The 17,836-nt window shown below is 40.9% G+C and overlaps 1 protein-coding gene across 7 annotated transcripts in view; it reads right to left on the bottom strand.

Moving 5' to 3' along the window:
- The window catches only part of MARCH8 (membrane associated ring-CH-type finger 8), a 118,947-nt gene that overhangs the window by 29,824 nt on the left and 71,287 nt on the right, over positions 1 to 17,836 (bottom strand). For all 7 annotated transcript variants that reach the window (XM_023527988.1, XM_011355439.2, XM_023527984.1 and 4 more), the window contains one exon: positions 976 to 1,026. In XM_023527988.1, coding sequence (XP_023383756.1) covers positions 976 to 1,026 — 51 coding nt within the window. The remainder of the gene's footprint in view (positions 1 to 975; positions 1,027 to 17,836) is intronic.

The raw sequence follows: 17,836 nt of genomic DNA, 5'->3' as shown, positions 1-17,836 counted from the left end.
CTGCCAGGATGTGTCAGTGTTTGGCCAAGTGACATAGACATGGAGAGAAGGTTCTGCAAGAAACCTCTATAAACATACCTTCATGGACAAGAGGTTGGTCAGAGCCCATGTCCGGGCTGAGAGATGAGAAGTTCATGGGAGCAAGCTCACTGAATGTGAGATACTTTCTACTGGCTCCTGGGTCACCCCTAGCAGCTGATGTGTTCCTGGGAGGCTACTTAAGTGACTACGCCACAAGTGCATCAGGTGCTATTGGATGGCCAATTCACTCACTCAGCTCTCCTTTTCCCAGCCACTTTCCAGCTCAAGGTAGCTATGTGATCCAGTTCTGGCCAGTGAGATGTAAACAGAAGTCAGGCAGCTTAGCTTCTGGGAAAGCTTTTGCTTTCTAGATTTAAAAGGTCACTCTCAGCTGACAGACTTCTCTACCATTCATCATTCTTATTCCCGCCAGGACCACAGCCATGGTACCTGGAAGCCCAGCTCCTGATCTTCAGAGCATGAAGTGCTACGCATGAAGACGACAGTGTGCTAAAAAGGTGGCACGGAGAGAAGAGAAAATGCCTGGGTCCCTGGCGACATCTATAAGCAACTGCATCAGCCTTGGACCATCTACCTCCAGACATCTTGTCAGTGAAACTACAGAGTTGGATTTTTGTTACTATCAGTCAAATGCACTCCTAATTGAGGTAACAGATCCTCTGGTGACTCTCTGAGATTTCTTTTACCCTGAAAGTAAATGATTTCTACTGGAAGAAATAGGGTTTTCTCCTATTAGTCTCTGCTCCCAACACACTCAGAATTGCCACACTAAAAAAAATATAATTGCTACAAACTTCAATGTACGGTTCCAGAGCAGATTAAAGAACTATATCAAGAACTTTGTCTTTAAAAGAAAAGAGTATAAACGCATGCAAGGTATAAGAATACAAAAACCCCAAGCTATGAAAATAACATATTTCAGTGGCACTCTACCTTAGAAATGCTACTTGGATGACTCATGGAATGTCCCAAAGTTTTCTCATTCTGCAAGAAAACCAAACAAGTGTTAAGTACCAAGAAAACCAAATGAGTGATTAAAACATGCAAAGAACAGGTAACTGATCATTCCCTCAACTAGAATTTACTGAACACATACTACTATGTACTGGGTCAGCTATTAGATACTGGAGAATTTGGCAAAGATGAATAAAAGAATAGAAACTTAACAAGAAAAGAACAGGAATTTGGAATTAACTGTAAATATAAGAGGGAGATAACTATCTTATGACACATTAAGAACCTGTCTCATGACAGGTTCAGAGGCAAGAAACTGCATGTTCAGTTGTATGTTGTGTCATCCATACTATGAGGAGCCCCTGAAGGAAGGGGAAGAAAAAAAGCAGGACAGCTGACCCACACAGGTCATTTAGCTGTCCAAGTGTTGGGTATACAACAAGGACATCTCACAGCTCCCATCTATTCTCTTAACTTTCTCCTCCTGAATTAGAGAAATCTGAGATTCGTGCCAACCTCCTCCCTTTAACACTCTTCCACAGTCACAAAGTCTTATAACAAATTCTCCCTCCTTAAAGTCTCTCGATCTCAAATCTCATCATCATTTCTATTGTCAAACTCTTAGTTTTGGTTCTCTTCATTTCTCACTTGGAACTCTTGAATAACTTCCTACCTTCTCTTTCTGCTTTTAAGGTGACCTTCCTGAGACATAATTGATATGGACTGAATTGTATCCCCCCTTCTCCAAATTCGTATATTGAAGTCCTAACCCCCAATACTCAAAATGGAACTATATTTGGAGACAGGGTCTTTAAAGAGGTAATTATGTTAAAATAAGGTCAGGTTATTAGGGTGGACCCTGATCCAATATGAATGGTGTCTTTTTAAGAAGAGGAAATTATGACACAGATACACACAGAGAGAATACAATGTGAAGACAAAGGAAGAACAAAGTCATCTACAAGCCAAAATGATGATGAAGAAAAGTTTCAAGATCTTCCCAGTGGCCTGACAGCTGGCACTTGTTTCGGCAATGTTATCTTCTTTGTCTTTATAGCAATGTATTTGTATGTTTTTTTGTTTTGGAATATTTTTATTATATTCTCTCCTTATTTTATAAATCTGAATGGAAACGGAAGTTCGGGTCTCCTAAGAGTAATACAATATAGACAAAGCAATTAAGTGTTTAGCCTCAATAGAATGTTTCTTGGTCTTAAGCTAGTCAATTCAATAGTCATAGAAGAAAAGAATAAAATTATAAAGTATACTCAGAGTGTTGGCAATATGTTACCAAAGACTGTTTCTAAAAGACCAGACTTAATTAGGAATTTCATTCAAACATCTTATTCACACATTCACTCCCTGGGAATGGAGAGTCCCTCTGTCTATAAAACAGGTAAATATAACCATTTCCATTTCATTCATGAGTCAACAATGTATGATGAACAAACATAGGGCACTGCTGTGAATCTCAGCTTAATAGCTCATCTACTGAAAATTCACTGCTAAATTTTGATTTAGTCTACTAAATTAAAACAAAGATATACACACCTTGAATTATATGTATAGAAAACCAATTATAACCAGAGTTACAAGAAATGGCAAGTTTAACACCATCTGGAAATCTACAGAGAAGTTCTGAGGTACTAAGAGAAGCAATAATTCATGTCCTAGAGCTTTATGACATTCATTATTCCATAGAGAGGGAATATTGGGGTGTGCGGAAACCTAGTAATTAAGCTAGATAACATTAAAAATCCAGACTGAAAACTAAAAGTTGCTCTTTACATTATGAACTTGAAAAATAAATTTAATGATGTAAGCCTTTATTCTATTTTCCTTGTTAGAACAATACAATATTTTACATTAGTAAAATCAAACAAATAATAGCCCCAGAAGATACAAATGTTTTAAAGCCTGAAACCTATTGATATTTAGGACTGCTTCTCCACCACTTGATAGGAAATTAACAATTCAGTTCCAATAGACTTTTTTTCCCCCCTTAAATATTGCTATGTTTATTTGGACTTACTGAACATATAAGAAGTTCGGAACCATAACAGACCTATTTTTCAGGAAGCAAATCTCAGGATTCATTTGAGTCAATTATTCATTTTATACTTATTTACTATGCAACTACAATATGCAAACAACTGTATTAGCCACAGAACATTAACAAAAATAAATCTGGCTCTTACGCCTATTCCAATAAGTTACCACACAGAATTGCTTTGAAATAGTGGTTTGATGAGGAATGTACAACTAGGGAAAAGATGAAGAATTACATTTAAAAAAGCACATATATAAATTATATCAGGGAAGAGTAGGTGACACTAGTCTTTCCTATAGTCAGGCATATTTGTGAATGAGAAGGAAAGTTTACCAAACATCGATGTCAAGAACTAGAATTAGGCATACCAAAGAGAAAAAGAATTCCATTCCAGTTCAAGCCAAACTAAGCTTCAATAACCAAGTGATAAAAACCTAGGCAAATTTTTTTCATACAATTGTTAATATGCTCAGTCACTGCTTAATGCATTCCACTATTTTGTATCCCTGGAAGAGATGAAAACCTTACTGCTGGGCACAAAAACTGTTACCCTCCTTCTTTGGAGAAGGCACCAGGATATGCCACACTGTGAGACTACACACTTCCCTGGCTTGCTCTCATCTCCATGTCACTTTGGTGGGCTTTTTTTTACTATATTGAACATGAGAGTTCCTCAGAACACAGCTCCATGACCTCTTCTCATTTATTTTCTCCCTTAGAACAGTGCTTCTGAAATTCTGTACACTTGAATCAATTAGGGATCTTGTTAAAATGCAGATTGTGATTTGTTAGGTCTGAGGTGGATTGAGATTCTGCATTTCCCATAAGCTCCCAGGTGACTCCCATGTTGTTGGTTCCCAGACCACACTTTCAGATGCAAGTTTCATTCCAAACCCTATGTCAGAATAATCCATAAAGGCTATGATTCACTTTTAAAACTAAGGTATAAATGAACATGATTTATTTTTTAAAAAGCAAATCATGACTATTGTAAAAGCAAATTTCTGTGTAAAAGATGGCAGTGAGCTCACAATTGGGAAACTGATAGAGTGGGAAAGACTAAGTCTAAGGGTGTGAGAAAAGTTTTGTTAATATAAGATGTTACCAAATCACAAAGATAAAAAGAAATCTACTGAAGGGCAAGGGACATTTCACAATTTAATCAGTCCTGCCAATGTTTTGCAAGTCTATGTGTGGCTCCAACAAAATGTATCTTGGGGGTACAACTGAGACACAGAGCCCGCAGAGGCCAAACAAGTCCTGGAAAGGAGAAGCCAAGAATTAACAATATCACAATGAGGTGAGATGTCTAAGCAAGTTTGGGGGATTCTATGTAAAGAGGTCAACAAAAGAACTTCATGGAGGAGTTTTCCTGAAACTCTGACCAGGACCAGTCATTAAAAACCAACAAACAAAAAACCTATGTGTGACAGACATTGCTAACTATCTACCTCATACCCAACCTTACCAAGAGAACCCCAACTTTGTTCTGAGTACCAACGGACTCAACTCAAAGTTCACACTTTTTCACATCATTTTGCAGTTAAAGGTAAAAATGTAAGAAAGTTCTCTGTAAAAAAAATTAACTTTGAGGTTTTCTGGAAAAACATCTGCTTTCATGATACGGCCATTGCTCCTTTCTCCAGCATTCCTCCTTTCCTCATTCACCCTGGAATATAGATGCCATCAGGTACAGCAGTCAACTTGGTACCAGGAGAAGAGAAGTATATACAAGAAGTCTCAAACTTTTGGTCTCAGGACTCTTTTACAATGTAAAAAAATTGTGGCTTCCCAAAACCTTTTGTTTATATGGATTATATCTATTAATTTGTACCATATTAGAAGTTAAACAAATTATTTTAAAAGTATGAATCTCTTAATTCATTTAGAATTAACAATAATAAATCCAGTTAATATAAATAACATTTCTATAAAAAATAACTTTTTTCAAACAAAAACTATAAGTGAGCAGTGTAGCATGGTTTGACATTTTTGTAAATCTTATGTTACAGATGTCTCAATCTATTGATATTTCAAAATCTTGTTTTTTAAATCTTGCTATAGTGGCAGCTATATTCTCATAACTGCTTTTCATTCAATCTCCTTTGATATGTTTTGATTGAAGTAAGTGAAGAAAATTTGGCTTTACAGTAGCCTCCCAGTTTCATTTTTGTGGGCCCAGGCTAGTTCCAGGTCTGGCTGTGATCCACGCTCGCAGCCAAGGATATGACCCCAGATCCGGCATGTTATATTAAACGCCGTAGTGCACCTGCACCCAGTTTATGTAAGAATGATTCAGCTTGCTGTACTACGCATATGTGGCAGAATGCCACTATTGTTCTCTGACACATATAAGCCTATGTGGTCCCCCAACGTGGAAGCACGCCCCACAATAAAGGCTTGTCTTACAGTTTCATTCTCCTGTCAGCTCCTCCTGTGTTTTTTTCAACCGGGTGTCTCACCACCAAAACCTTCCCTTCTCAATCAGCTCGGCACTGACACTTAGCGTAGCTGGCAGGATGAGGTATGACCCCCTCCCCCACCCCGCCCCCAGTGCGCTGGATGGTCCCCAGGTGGAGGATACCTAAGTGGAGGACATGTGGCCCCTCGCTTCCCAGTGGTATCCCGTGGCCATGTATCTTGCTACGTAGGCGCCTCCGGAGGATTGGGATAGAGTGAAGCTGTGTCCAGAGGACGTCCGAAAGCCTTGGAGATACTTGAGTCAAATGTCCTGACCACTCACTGGGAGGCAGCTGGTCAGGTGGCCTGGATGTTTCTGGCTGTGCTGCGGCAGGCCAACCTGGAGGTTCAGGACCAGGCCCAGTGGGTGCAACAACTGCATCGCCAGGAAGAAGCACTGGAACAATGGCTGTCAGCAACAGAATGCATACTGTGGGGCCCTGACGGGTTGTTGCCATCGTCCCAGTCTGGGAGCCCACCAGCAACACTGCAGTAGGTGTGGATAGTGATACAGCAGCAGGTTGATGAGGAACGGTCGTTGGCCCCGGGGGGACAAGCCAGTGGTGCCCCCCCAGGCTAAAAAGCATACCACCATGATCCACTACACCCCCACGGAACTCCGGGACCTGACAAAGCAGGTATGGCAGAAAGCAGGGTTGATGGTTCCGGGGTGGCTGGTGTGGCTATGGGATGATGGGCTGAAGAAACTGAATTATCTCCAGAAGAGATGACTCAGCTGGCCTCCATAACAGTAATACCATCCCTCCAAAAGCACCTCCAGAATGTGGCATGTATGGCACGAGACGTGGGTAATCGTTCCCTGATCTCATGTCCACTCATGTCTGCTGCACGGATAGTGTGGGCTGACACTGGGGAGCTGCCAGAGACAGTGAGCAAATGGACTACGTATTTAGACCTGATCCAGATAATTCGGGAAATGGGCATGTGGCAAATGATATTTCACGCCCAGTATGATAGTCCCGATGAAGAGGTATTTACAACCTGTATAAAGCACTTGATTTTAACTTCTGGCCCAGCTGGTACTTTTGGCACATGGCGGCACTGCTGGCCCCTTATGTGGACAGACGGATCCACGAGGTGACACCCACCATGGCTAGGTTGGGGGGTATGGAAGTGAAACATAAGGAGCATACCACCCAAGTTCGTGCCATACCACCCACCACGCTCCTAAACTGGCCAGTGTGTGGCAGGAGGCATGGCCGAAAGGCGGGGGAGTGGAAGAACTCCCAACCCATCTGGCCATGAAGGTGAGCCATAAACAGATGTAGTTTGATCACCTCACGGTAGGGATGGTCCCAGAAAAGATTGAGCAGCAACCTAATGAAGTGCTGCTGGCACTGTGGAATCAGATGCACCCTGACTAGCAATTCACCCCTATTCCCGGGAAAGCTGCAGCCCATGAGGTACTACTGCTGGCTGATTACCTCCCCAATTAGGGATCCAGTTGGGTTGCCTGGTTGGTGAGAGAGCTGGTTGACCTGAGGCCACATGTGGAACTGACTATACATTGGCCCATCCACAATGTACAAAGGGTATTGGCCCTCATGGACATGGATGCTAACTGCACTCTACTCTACGGGAATCTAGACAAGTTTTCTGAACCACTGCAACCATAGAAGGCTATGGGGGTCGAACCATTCACATGAGGCAGGTCCATGTGACACTGGGTATCGGAAGATTGCCACCTTGGACATTCCAGGTGTACGTATCGCCCTACCAGAGTACATTTTGGGGACTGATGTCCTACGGGGTCTGACTGTGAATACCACTGTTGGTGAATTCCGCCTTCGCATCTGGGTGGTGAAGACTATTATTTGGGGACATCCACACCATGCCTGTTGGTGTTGCCCCAAGCTATCTGGGTAGTGAACACAAAACAATATCGCCTGTCTGGTGGCCATGATGAAATAGGTCACACCATTTTGAAGCTAGAAGAAGCTGGTATCATTAGTCCTACACAGAGCCCGTACAACTCCCCTGTGTGACCAGTGCGGAAGCCTGATGGCTCCTGGCGCATGACGGTTGACTATCAGATGAAAATGACACCACCCCTACATGTTGCCATACCGAACGTCACAGACATTATAGACCGTTTGTCACATGAACCTGGACAATACCATTATGTGGTGGATTTAGCGAATGCCTTCTTCTCTATTGCCATGGCCCCAGAAAACCAAGAACAATTCACCTTCACCTGGGAAGGACAACAGTGGACATTCCTCATCCTTCTTCAAGGCTATCTGCACAGCCCTACCCTGTGTCATGGTCTCGTGGCTCAAGATTTAGCCACTTGGAAACAACCACCAGCAGTGTATCTGTATCATTACACTGATGACATAATGTTAACCTCTGATTCTCTTACAGAACTAGAAGCAGCAGCAACCAGCCTGCGAGAAGCTCTCACTAACTGGGGTTGGGTCGTCAACAAGGACAAGGTCCAAGGACCTGAGTTCTTGGGAGTTGTCTGGTTGGGTAAGATGAAAGTAATGCCAGAGGCAGTTATTGATAAGATACAGGCATATCCCCAACCCAAAATTGTGAAGCAGCTCCAAACCTATTTGGGACTGCTGGGATTTTGGAGAGTGTTCATTCTCCATTTGGCCTCCTTGATGCGACCCCTGCACCGTCTAGTGCGACGGTGTGCCCAGTGGGATTGGACCCCTAAGATAGAAGATGCCTTTAAGGCTACGAAACATGCTATAGCACAAGCCCAAACTCTATGCATAGTAGATCCAGTCCTCCCATTTCTGCTCACAGTGCAAGATGATGCAGAATTTGGGTGGGGCTTGTGGCAGAAGCAAGTTTCCAGGAAGGTGCCAATAGGCTTCTGGTCCCAGGTATGGAAAGGTGCAGAAGTGCGGTAGTCTCTGATTCAGAAGCTACTGGCTGCCATATACATACCCCTTCTGACCAGTAAGGCCATCATTGGTCCTAATTCCGTAACCATGCAGTCCACGCACCTCGTGAGGAGGGGTAGCTAGGGTCCTGGGTGAAAACTCCCCATATAGGAATTGCACAGACCCCTATACTGACCAAGTGGGGGGCGTACCTGAAGCAGCTGGTGCAGTTCTCTGTGAAACCCCTGTCAGAGCAGCTGCACTCCCTATTGGGACCAATGCAGTTTCAAGCAGAGCTCCTGGCGGAGCCTGCTGTAGAGGGTCAGGCTCCCGTCCTTAAGGATGCCTGGTACATAGACAGTTTGTGCCATGGGCAGCCTCTGACATATGAAACTGGTGCTGGGCAACCCAGCCAATGGGCTGAGCTCTGCACTGTGTGATTGGTCCTCATGAATGACACTGGCCCAGTGCACATCTGCACAGACAGTTGGGCTGGGTATTGAGGTCTCACTCTGTGGCTGCCTTGGTGGGCTGCCCAAGAGTAGATGATGGGCCACCTCCCCTTATGAGGCCAGGGGTTGTGAGAAGACCTCTGGAAGTGAGGCCTTCAACAGGGGGCTATCATATACCATGTCCCTGGCCATCAGCCATAACAAGCCTCAGGCAATAATGCAGCCAATGCACTGGCATAAGTCCACTGCGCCCATGTACCACCAATGCTGGTGGACATTGGCCCCTGGCTCCACCGAAAACAGGGCAAGTAGGGGCCCATACCATGGAACAGGTAGCGAAGCGATGGGAGCTATTTTTGACCCGGGCACAAGCCCAAGCTGCCATGGCACAATGTCCTTGGTGTGCTGAGCAGCACCAGGAGAGATGACGGGTAAAGAGTACTCCACAGATGGTACCCCACTGGGCTAAGCCACTCCAGGAATGGCAAGTGGACTATACAGGGCCTTTGCCCACAGACCGGGGACACTGCTATATGTTCACAAGTGTGGACACAGCCACCGGTCTAGAGTTTGCATGGCTGGTGGCAACTACTGATCAACTCCATACTGTGACTGCACTGGAACACCTCGCAGATACCTATGGCCAGCCCTTATTAATCACCAGTGACAGAGGCACTCCTTTTACAGGGCAAGAAATGCAAGCCTGGGCCTCCACCAATGACGTGAGGTGGTAGTTACATGTCTCTTATCATCCACAGGCAGCTGGAATGGTAGAATGATTCAATGGCTTGCTGAAAGACAAACTGTGCACCTTGGGCCCATGCTGGTGCTGTTGGTACACTAAACTCCCACAGGCTATACACCTTCTGAATGAGCAACCCGGGCAAACAGGGTTGTCCCCTCTTTGAAAGGGTTGTAGCTGGCTCGCCTCGGGCTATGAAGGTATGCCCGGGCACTGCTGCTAAACAGCTCTTGCCCCGGGCCTACCAGGGAGCTTTGCTGTTTCTGTCCCCAGAACCTTTGGCAGGAGGTAAACAGGCCACCTGGTTGTGGCCCTGAACTATACAGGTAACACAAGAGCCATGGGTAGCCCTGGTTGAGCCCTGGGGGCACGGCTTACACAATGGGTTGCAGGAAGAACTCTCGATTTGTGTTTGGCCCATGCCTTTCAGAGTGTCACTCCCAATGACTGCTGAAGGTTCCCTGTTAATGGGGAGTTTTGACCTTAGCCTCTGGCCCATTCCTCTCTATACTGTAATGCCGATGGAGACCCCCTGGCCTGCTACTCTTGGAGAAACTGTTTGGTATCGCAGGCCAGGGGCAACCCCTCTCCTGGCCACCCTTTTATCTCAAGATGGGCAAGTGGTCTGTGTCCTCCTGGAAGGAGAGGACTTGCCCCTAATGGTCTCTTTGTCTGCTCTTTCCCATCGCCCAGGCTGACAAAAAAGAACAGTGTCATGTTGTTGTATTCTTAGTTTGCTCAATGTTTTCCACCATTCATATTTGTCACAGTGCTGAAAGTTTTAGCTAGTGCAATAAGGAAAATAAAGGAAATAAAAGTAATACATATCAGAATGGAAGAAATAAAATGATGTTTATTTATAAATGACATGGTTGTCCATGTAGAAGATCTCAAAGAATCAACAACTTCCTAGAATAAATAAGTTCAGCAAAGTCCTAAATATTAGACATAGAAAAATTCATTGCATTTCAATATACAGCAATGAACAAAAGAACATGAAGGTTGCTATTTACAAGTCATTCTAAAAAACTATTTAGGTGTAAATCTAACAAAACAGGACTTCAACACTAAAACTGCAAAATACTAATAAATCAAAGATCTAAATAAAAAGACATATTGTGTTCATGGATTAAAAGACTCGACATAGGAAAGCTACTGACTCTTCCCCAAAGTGATTGTTTTTAATGTAATTCCTATAAAAATCCCAACAAGATATTTTTGTAGATATAGGACTGAAGTGGGAAGAATAAATCTACGTAATTTCAAGACCTATTATATAGCCACAGTAATCAAGACTGGGTGGTATTGGTAGAGAAACAGACACACAGATCAATGGAACAGGATAGAGAATTTTCAAATAGATCCAAATAATATGTCCAACTGATTTTAGAGATAGAGTTTTCACTGAATGATGCTGGAACAATTGGACAATAAACAAAAAAAAATGGACTCCAACTTGAATCTCAAATTTTATTTAAAATTAACTTAAAGTAACTCATAGACTTAATTGTACAACATAAAACTGCAACACTTTTAGCAAAACAACAACAACAACAACAACAACAAAAAAAAAAAAAACAGGAGAAAATCTTTAGGATTTAGGGTTAAAGAGTTCTTATACTTGACATCAAAAACATGATCAATCCATAAAAGGAAAAACTGATAAGTTAAAATTTTAAAACTTCTGCTCCATGAAAGATCCTATTAAGAGAATGAAAATAAAAGCTAAAAACTGCGAGAAAACATCTGGAAACTGCATACCAAACTAAGGGCTAGTATCTAGAATATATAAAAATTCTGAAATCTCAACAGCAAAATATCAATTCAATTAGAAAATGGGCAAAGGACACGAAAAGACATTTGAATGAAGAAGATATTCAAATGGCAAATAAACATATGTAACGATGTTCAACATCATTAGCCATTAGGGAAATGTAAATTAAACTATAATGGGATATCACTACATACCTGTCAGAATGGCTAAAATAAAAGTGACATCACCAAATTCTGGTAGAGAATGCAGAAAAACTGAATCACGCATATGTTGCTTGCAGGAATGTAAAATGTTATTTACTCTGGAAAATACACTGAGAGTTTATTTAAAAATTAAAAATGCAACTACGATATAAAAATAGCTATTGCTCTTCTGGGCATTTATGCCAGAGAGATGAAAACATATGTTCACACAAAAATCTGTGCATGGATGTTTACAGAAGCTTTCAAATAAATGTCCTTCAACATGTGACTAAATACTGTGGTACATCCATCCATTCCATGGAATACTATTCAAAGTAAAAAGGAAATCTCAAGAGAATTAGTAAAAAGTCTAATTCCAAAAAGTTACAAATTGTATCATTACATTTATATAACATTCTTTAATTGACAAAATTATAGAAAATTAGATTACTGGTTGTCAGTGCTTAAGGAGAGAAGAAGGACAGGAGGGAAGGGTTGTGTCTATATAAGGGCTACTGAGGGATCCTTGAGGTGATGGAAATGTTCTGTCTTGACTACATCAATGTCAATATCCTGGTTGTGATATTTCACTATAGCTCTGTAAGATGTTATTACTGGGTGATAGTAGGTAAGGATACATGAGATCTGTCATTTTCTACCACTATTTATGTGTGACACTGTGATTTATAAGAAATGACCAAAGAAATGACCATGCAAATGACCAAAATATACTTCTCATATATTTGGACTTTGTCCAGTTCCTAGCTCACAGCTCCCAAAACCCTTGGAATTTACTGTTGAGAGTAATAAAGGTATCTTTTGTTATGTTAATGAAGTGACTTTTAGAAAGCGCCTATAAGGTTGGGAGCTGATTGCCAATGAAGTCAACCTTGTGATTAGAGGGTTGGAACTTTCAGTCCCCTTCTGACCTCCAGAGAAGGGTGAATCAATAGTCAATGCCAATGGATTTACTCAATCATGCCTATTAAATGAAAACCCTATATAAAATCCCAAAAGTAGAGTTTGGAAAGCTTCTGAGTTGGTGAACATGTGGTGATATGGGGAAAGCAGCACATCTGAGAGGATACTAAAGCTGTGTACCCTCTCCCACATCTTGCCCTATGTAGCTCCTCCATCCACTATTCCTGAGTTATATCCTTTTACTTGTGATCTAGTAAGTACAATGTTTCTCTGAGTTTTGTGAGCTGCTCTAGTAAATTCATCAAACCCGAGAGGGGTGGGGGAACCTCTGATTTATAGCCAGTTGGTGAGAAATACAGATAATAGACAAGGCTTGCAACTAGTGCCTGAAGGGGTGGGAGGCAGTGATGAAGGACTGAACCTGTTACTCATGGAATGTGACTGTCAGAATTGAGTTGAATTCTCAGACACTCGCTGGTGTTCTGATAATTGCTCAGTACTGTGTGGGAAATCCCCCCACATCTATATTGGAATTGGTACCAGAACCAATTTAATATGAATGTACAATTATCTTACAATGTAAAAATTTAACTACTGTATACATACATGTGAATGTATGTGTATGTATGCAATTTAAAGACCCTAATCAAAAGGCAAAGGTCTTCAGATTGGACATAAAAGCAAGATATAACTACCTGCTGCCTACAAGAAAAATACTTTAAATATATCAATACAAACATGTTAATAAATAAAGGAAGAGACACCTGAAACAAGATGACACTAATAATAAGATGATAGAGATGTTGAAATTATCTGGCAAAGACTTTAAGTAGCTATTATAGAAATACTAGAGTAATCACAACACTCTTACAACAAAATAGAAAATGACTCAATAGCAGAAGATGACGGACGGAATCAAGGGCTTGATAGAAAAATAAAAACTATACAACCTGAACAACAGAGAGAAAAAAAGATATTTTAAAAATATGGCCAGAATCTCAGGGACCTGTGAAGCAAAAACAAATGGTATAACAATCATGCCACTGGAATCCAAAAAGTAAAAGTAAAAAGAGTACAGTGCTAAAAAATACTTTAAAAAATACTTGCTAGAATTTCCTAAGTTTAGAGAAAGACATAGCCTACAAACTAAAGAAGTTGAGCGAACTCCAAATAAGATAAACTAAAAGAAATCCATGCCCAAATACATCTTAATCAAATTGCTAAAAACTAAAGACAAAGAAGAAATCTTGAAAGCCCTCAGAGAAAAAAGCATTACCTAGGGGAACAATGATTCAAATGACTGGATTGCTCATCTGGAATTACGGAAGCCAGTACGAAGTAACATGACATTTTTCAAATACTGACAGAAAAAAAAACCATATCCACAGAACTGGATAAGTGGTGAAAACATCCTTCAGGAATGAAAAAGGAAATGAAGACAATGACAATGAAATATAAGAGGATTAACAACACGGAGATCTACTCTAAGATAATTGCTTAAGGCAGGGGTACCCAACCCCCCAGCCCATAGACCTGTACTGGTCCAGGACCGTTAGGAACCAGGCTGCACAGGAGGAGGTGAGCCACCGGCTGAGCAAAGCTTCATCTGTATTTGCAGCTGTTCCCCAGAGCTAGCATCACAGCCTCAGCTCCACCTCAGATCATCAGGCATTAGATTCTCATAGGAGCACTGGTCCCTGGTGCCAAAAAGGGTTGGGGACCACTAGCTTAAGGGAATTTCTTCATATAGAAGATAAATAATATCAGAAGAAAATATGGAATATCAGCAATAAAGGAAGAGCAACAGAAAGGCTAAAGTAATTGGGTAAAAACAACTATTATTCTTGTCTTGACCTCTTTAAAGCATGTTTGATAGTTGAAAGCAAAAAAAAAAAAAAACAACACTGTGAGAAATTTTCAGTTTGTAGATGTAATATGTAAGATAACTACAACATAAAGGAGGAAGGTGGTAAAGTTTCCACATTCCAAATGAAGTAGTAAAATATTGTATGTATTCCGTAATACCTAAAAAAATAGATATATATAGTGAAAACCAAAATAAATGTGGCAAGAATTGTATTATGTGTACATGTTATAAACACAGCAAATAAAAAATATGGATGTGTAGAACTGATTTTAAAAAAATAACCCAATTATATGCTATCTACGGGAAATTCAATTCAATGATACAGGTATATTAAAAATAAGACAGTGAAAAAAGATACACCCTGCAAAGTCAAAATACCCCAAACATGGAAACCACCCCAAAAGTTGATCAATGAATAAATCAATAAATAAAATGTACTATATCTATACATTATTCAGTCACAAAAACGTAATGAACTATTGATACATTCTGAAACACGGATAAACTTTGAAAACATTCTAAGTAAAAGAACACAGATACAGAAGGTCACATATTATATGGTTCATTTATATAAAATGTTCAGAATAGATAAAACTATAGAGTTAAAAAGTAGATTAGCAGATGCCAAAGGCTGAAGGAAGGGGAGACTGAGTGAATGTTAATGGGTACATGCACTTACATCCTTAGTGCTAGAGCTTTTGTCTCTGCGGAGTTGAAGTGCACCGCCCTCCTGGAACGTGGATATGTTCACCAATTCAGAAGTTCCTCAAACCATGTTGCATAGAAGTTTTTAATCAAGGTTTCATTCTGTAGGCATGATTAATAATTCATTGGCCACTGGTGACTGAATTCAATCCCCAGCCCCTCCTCACTCCCTGGAGGTGGGGGAATAGGGCTGAAAGTCTCAACCTTCTATTCATGTGGTTGGTTTTCTGGTGACCAGACCCCATCCTGAAGCTTTCTTGGGGCCCACCATAAGTCACCTCTTTAGCAGAGACTCGATTTGGTGAAAGGGGCTCATTTTGAATAAAAAAAGACACTCCTAGTGCTCAGGAAATTCTAAGAATTTTAGAAGCTCTATGCCAAGAACAGATGACAAAAGACTAAATATTTATCATACTACACATGATAAGAAAAATGGAGCACAGCCTGTAATTTGAAATGCAAAGGGTTTTTCTAGAAAGTGCATCAAAAAAAGAAAGAATAATAATGTTAAGAAAAGAAAGAAATGAAAAAGACTGCCTATTCAGGTGATAGCTTTTCATAACCATATATCCAAGCAGAGGTAGACAAATGTCTGTCATGGATGCTGAAGAACAGATCCCTGTATTTGGTAGTGCAGACTGCTAGGGTGTTTAAAATTTTAAAGGGCTCTACTATTACCATAGTTCCTTAATCAGTGACTCCTAGACTTTTGGATTTCATGGACCAATCAAATTTCAAAAAACATTTGGGAATGAACATAAGAATGCTAACTTTTACTCTGCCAAATTAAGACATTAAAAATTAAGCATTATCATGTCATAAAAATGAGATAGGACATCACTTGTAAAATTCTTAATCTTTTAGCAGGAAATGAAATAGGACATCTCTTGCAGAGTTAATCTTTTTAGTAAACCTAGTTAAGTTTTCTTCCCTCCTTTCTTTGTGGGGAAAAAAGTCCCTCTCCCTCAAATCCTGATAATTGCCCAGGAGACTCAGATCCTCTGGCTATTGATAAGGGTCATCAGCCCATTGTTAAGCAAAAATCTTGTTAAGCCAGGCAGGGCCCTTAGAGTCTGGGGGGTGGGAGTGGACTTTAATCCAAAGGTCTTTCTTTTTACTCTTTTAATAAATGTATTAACCAAGTCCGTTTCCCTTTACTCACTTAAAAGGCAAATCAATAATAGAAATTAATAGATGTATGATTTAAATAACGAGTTTGTATCTTTTTCTAGTCTAGGGACTGAGGTGGCACTTCAGCAGGAAACCCAAGACCCCACCCTGACTGAGGCAGAAAGGGAAAGAGCTCCACGAAACCCCTGTAGGCAGGGACTATGGCCATTCTCAGCAGAAAGCAGATACAGAAGATGAGACCTCCTGTCCCCTCCACATCCATCCTAATAATAAGAGGGTTCATGGATCTTAGAAAAGAGGCAGGAAAGTTCTTTAGGGGGTTTTGGGTCTGCCTGCAAAGACACTGAGATCATCCTATCTTAGAAGGGGTCTGCCCTAATGTGCCCACAATTAAGCAAGCCAGAAAGGAATTTTTTACTCACACGAAGAAACCAGTACGCAGAGATTTAGGTACCAGTTTAAGCCAGTCACTTGCACCTGTGCAATGAAGACCCCCAACGACTTTCAACTCACCTGAGTCTAATTATACCATCATTATAATATGATGCATATGCCTGGAAGTTCATTAATATCATTATAACAGACTGAATTCTGGGAACAAACATGCACAGAAAGCATAATGATGAATCAATGAGTCCTTTCAATCAAGGAAGCCCACTCCTCTAAGAAAAGTAACCACCCATAGCAAAAAAGGGATAAAAACCCTGAAGTCTTTGTTACCAGGCCTTTTTGAGCCACGCTTCTCTTGCTCAGGACCACTTCCACATCTGAAAGTGTGCTTTCCTTTCTAATAAAACTTTTCTTTTCTACTGTATTTCGGTGTCTTGCTCAATTCTTTGTTCAAGAAATCAAGAACCTGGACAACGCGCCAGGAGAGGACCCCACTCTCCGGTAACAAAAGGATATTTCACTACTGAAAACAGACTAATTAAAAGTTAAACGAAAAATTATTTTAGTGATCTGATTGTTCTCCTTTTATACTCTGAAAACTGGTGCGTGAGGACCCTTCTCAGAAAGCTCACAGCACTAGATATACCTTCTTGGGATTCGCTCAAATCCCACTGAATAAAAAAAAATTCCACATCTTCATAGCTGACCATGCAGCTTCATCCAATGAACTGTAGAATAGTGGAAAAGAGATTTCTGAGTGTGGAATAGGACTTATTCCACTTAGCTCAAAGAGCTCTACTTGGGAGAGTACAAGAAAAACCAAGTTTAATATTTATTTGGAATTTTTTACAAAAGGGGAATATTAGGAAGTCCTAATACTTGCTTTCAACTAGATGTATTTGTCTTATGTTAGCTGTGGGTCTCCATCAATTAGTAGGTTTATTTGCTTCTGGTCAATTCCTTGGATTAGCAGACAGCCTGATCTTTAAGTCTGGCAACTTCTGTCTCTTGGCATCAATTTACTAGGCTCTTTACATATAGCCCCAATTTAACTATCCCTAGCCCCAGGCAAGAAGCATCAAAAACTAGGCTTTACATATAGCCTCAATTTAACTGTTCCCAGCCCCAGACAAGAAGCATCAACAACTAGGCTTTTACATATAGCCCCAATTTAATTGTTCCCAGCCCCAGGCAAGAAGCATCAAAAACGGCCTCACAAACTCAGTCTGGATGTTAGGTCAAGTCCACAATGAGAATGACTGCTCTCTGTCAGGCAGTTGGGGACCTAACCCCAGAGGTCTCTGGGAA

Source organism: Pteropus vampyrus, unplaced genomic scaffold (genome assembly GCF_000151845.1).
Source record: "Pteropus vampyrus isolate Shadow unplaced genomic scaffold, Pvam_2.0 Scaffold20, whole genome shotgun sequence".
Lineage (NCBI taxonomy): Eukaryota > Metazoa > Chordata > Mammalia > Chiroptera > Pteropodidae > Pteropus > Pteropus vampyrus.
Note: the sequence above shows the minus strand (reverse complement) of the source record. Positions and strands in the feature narration are given on the sequence as shown.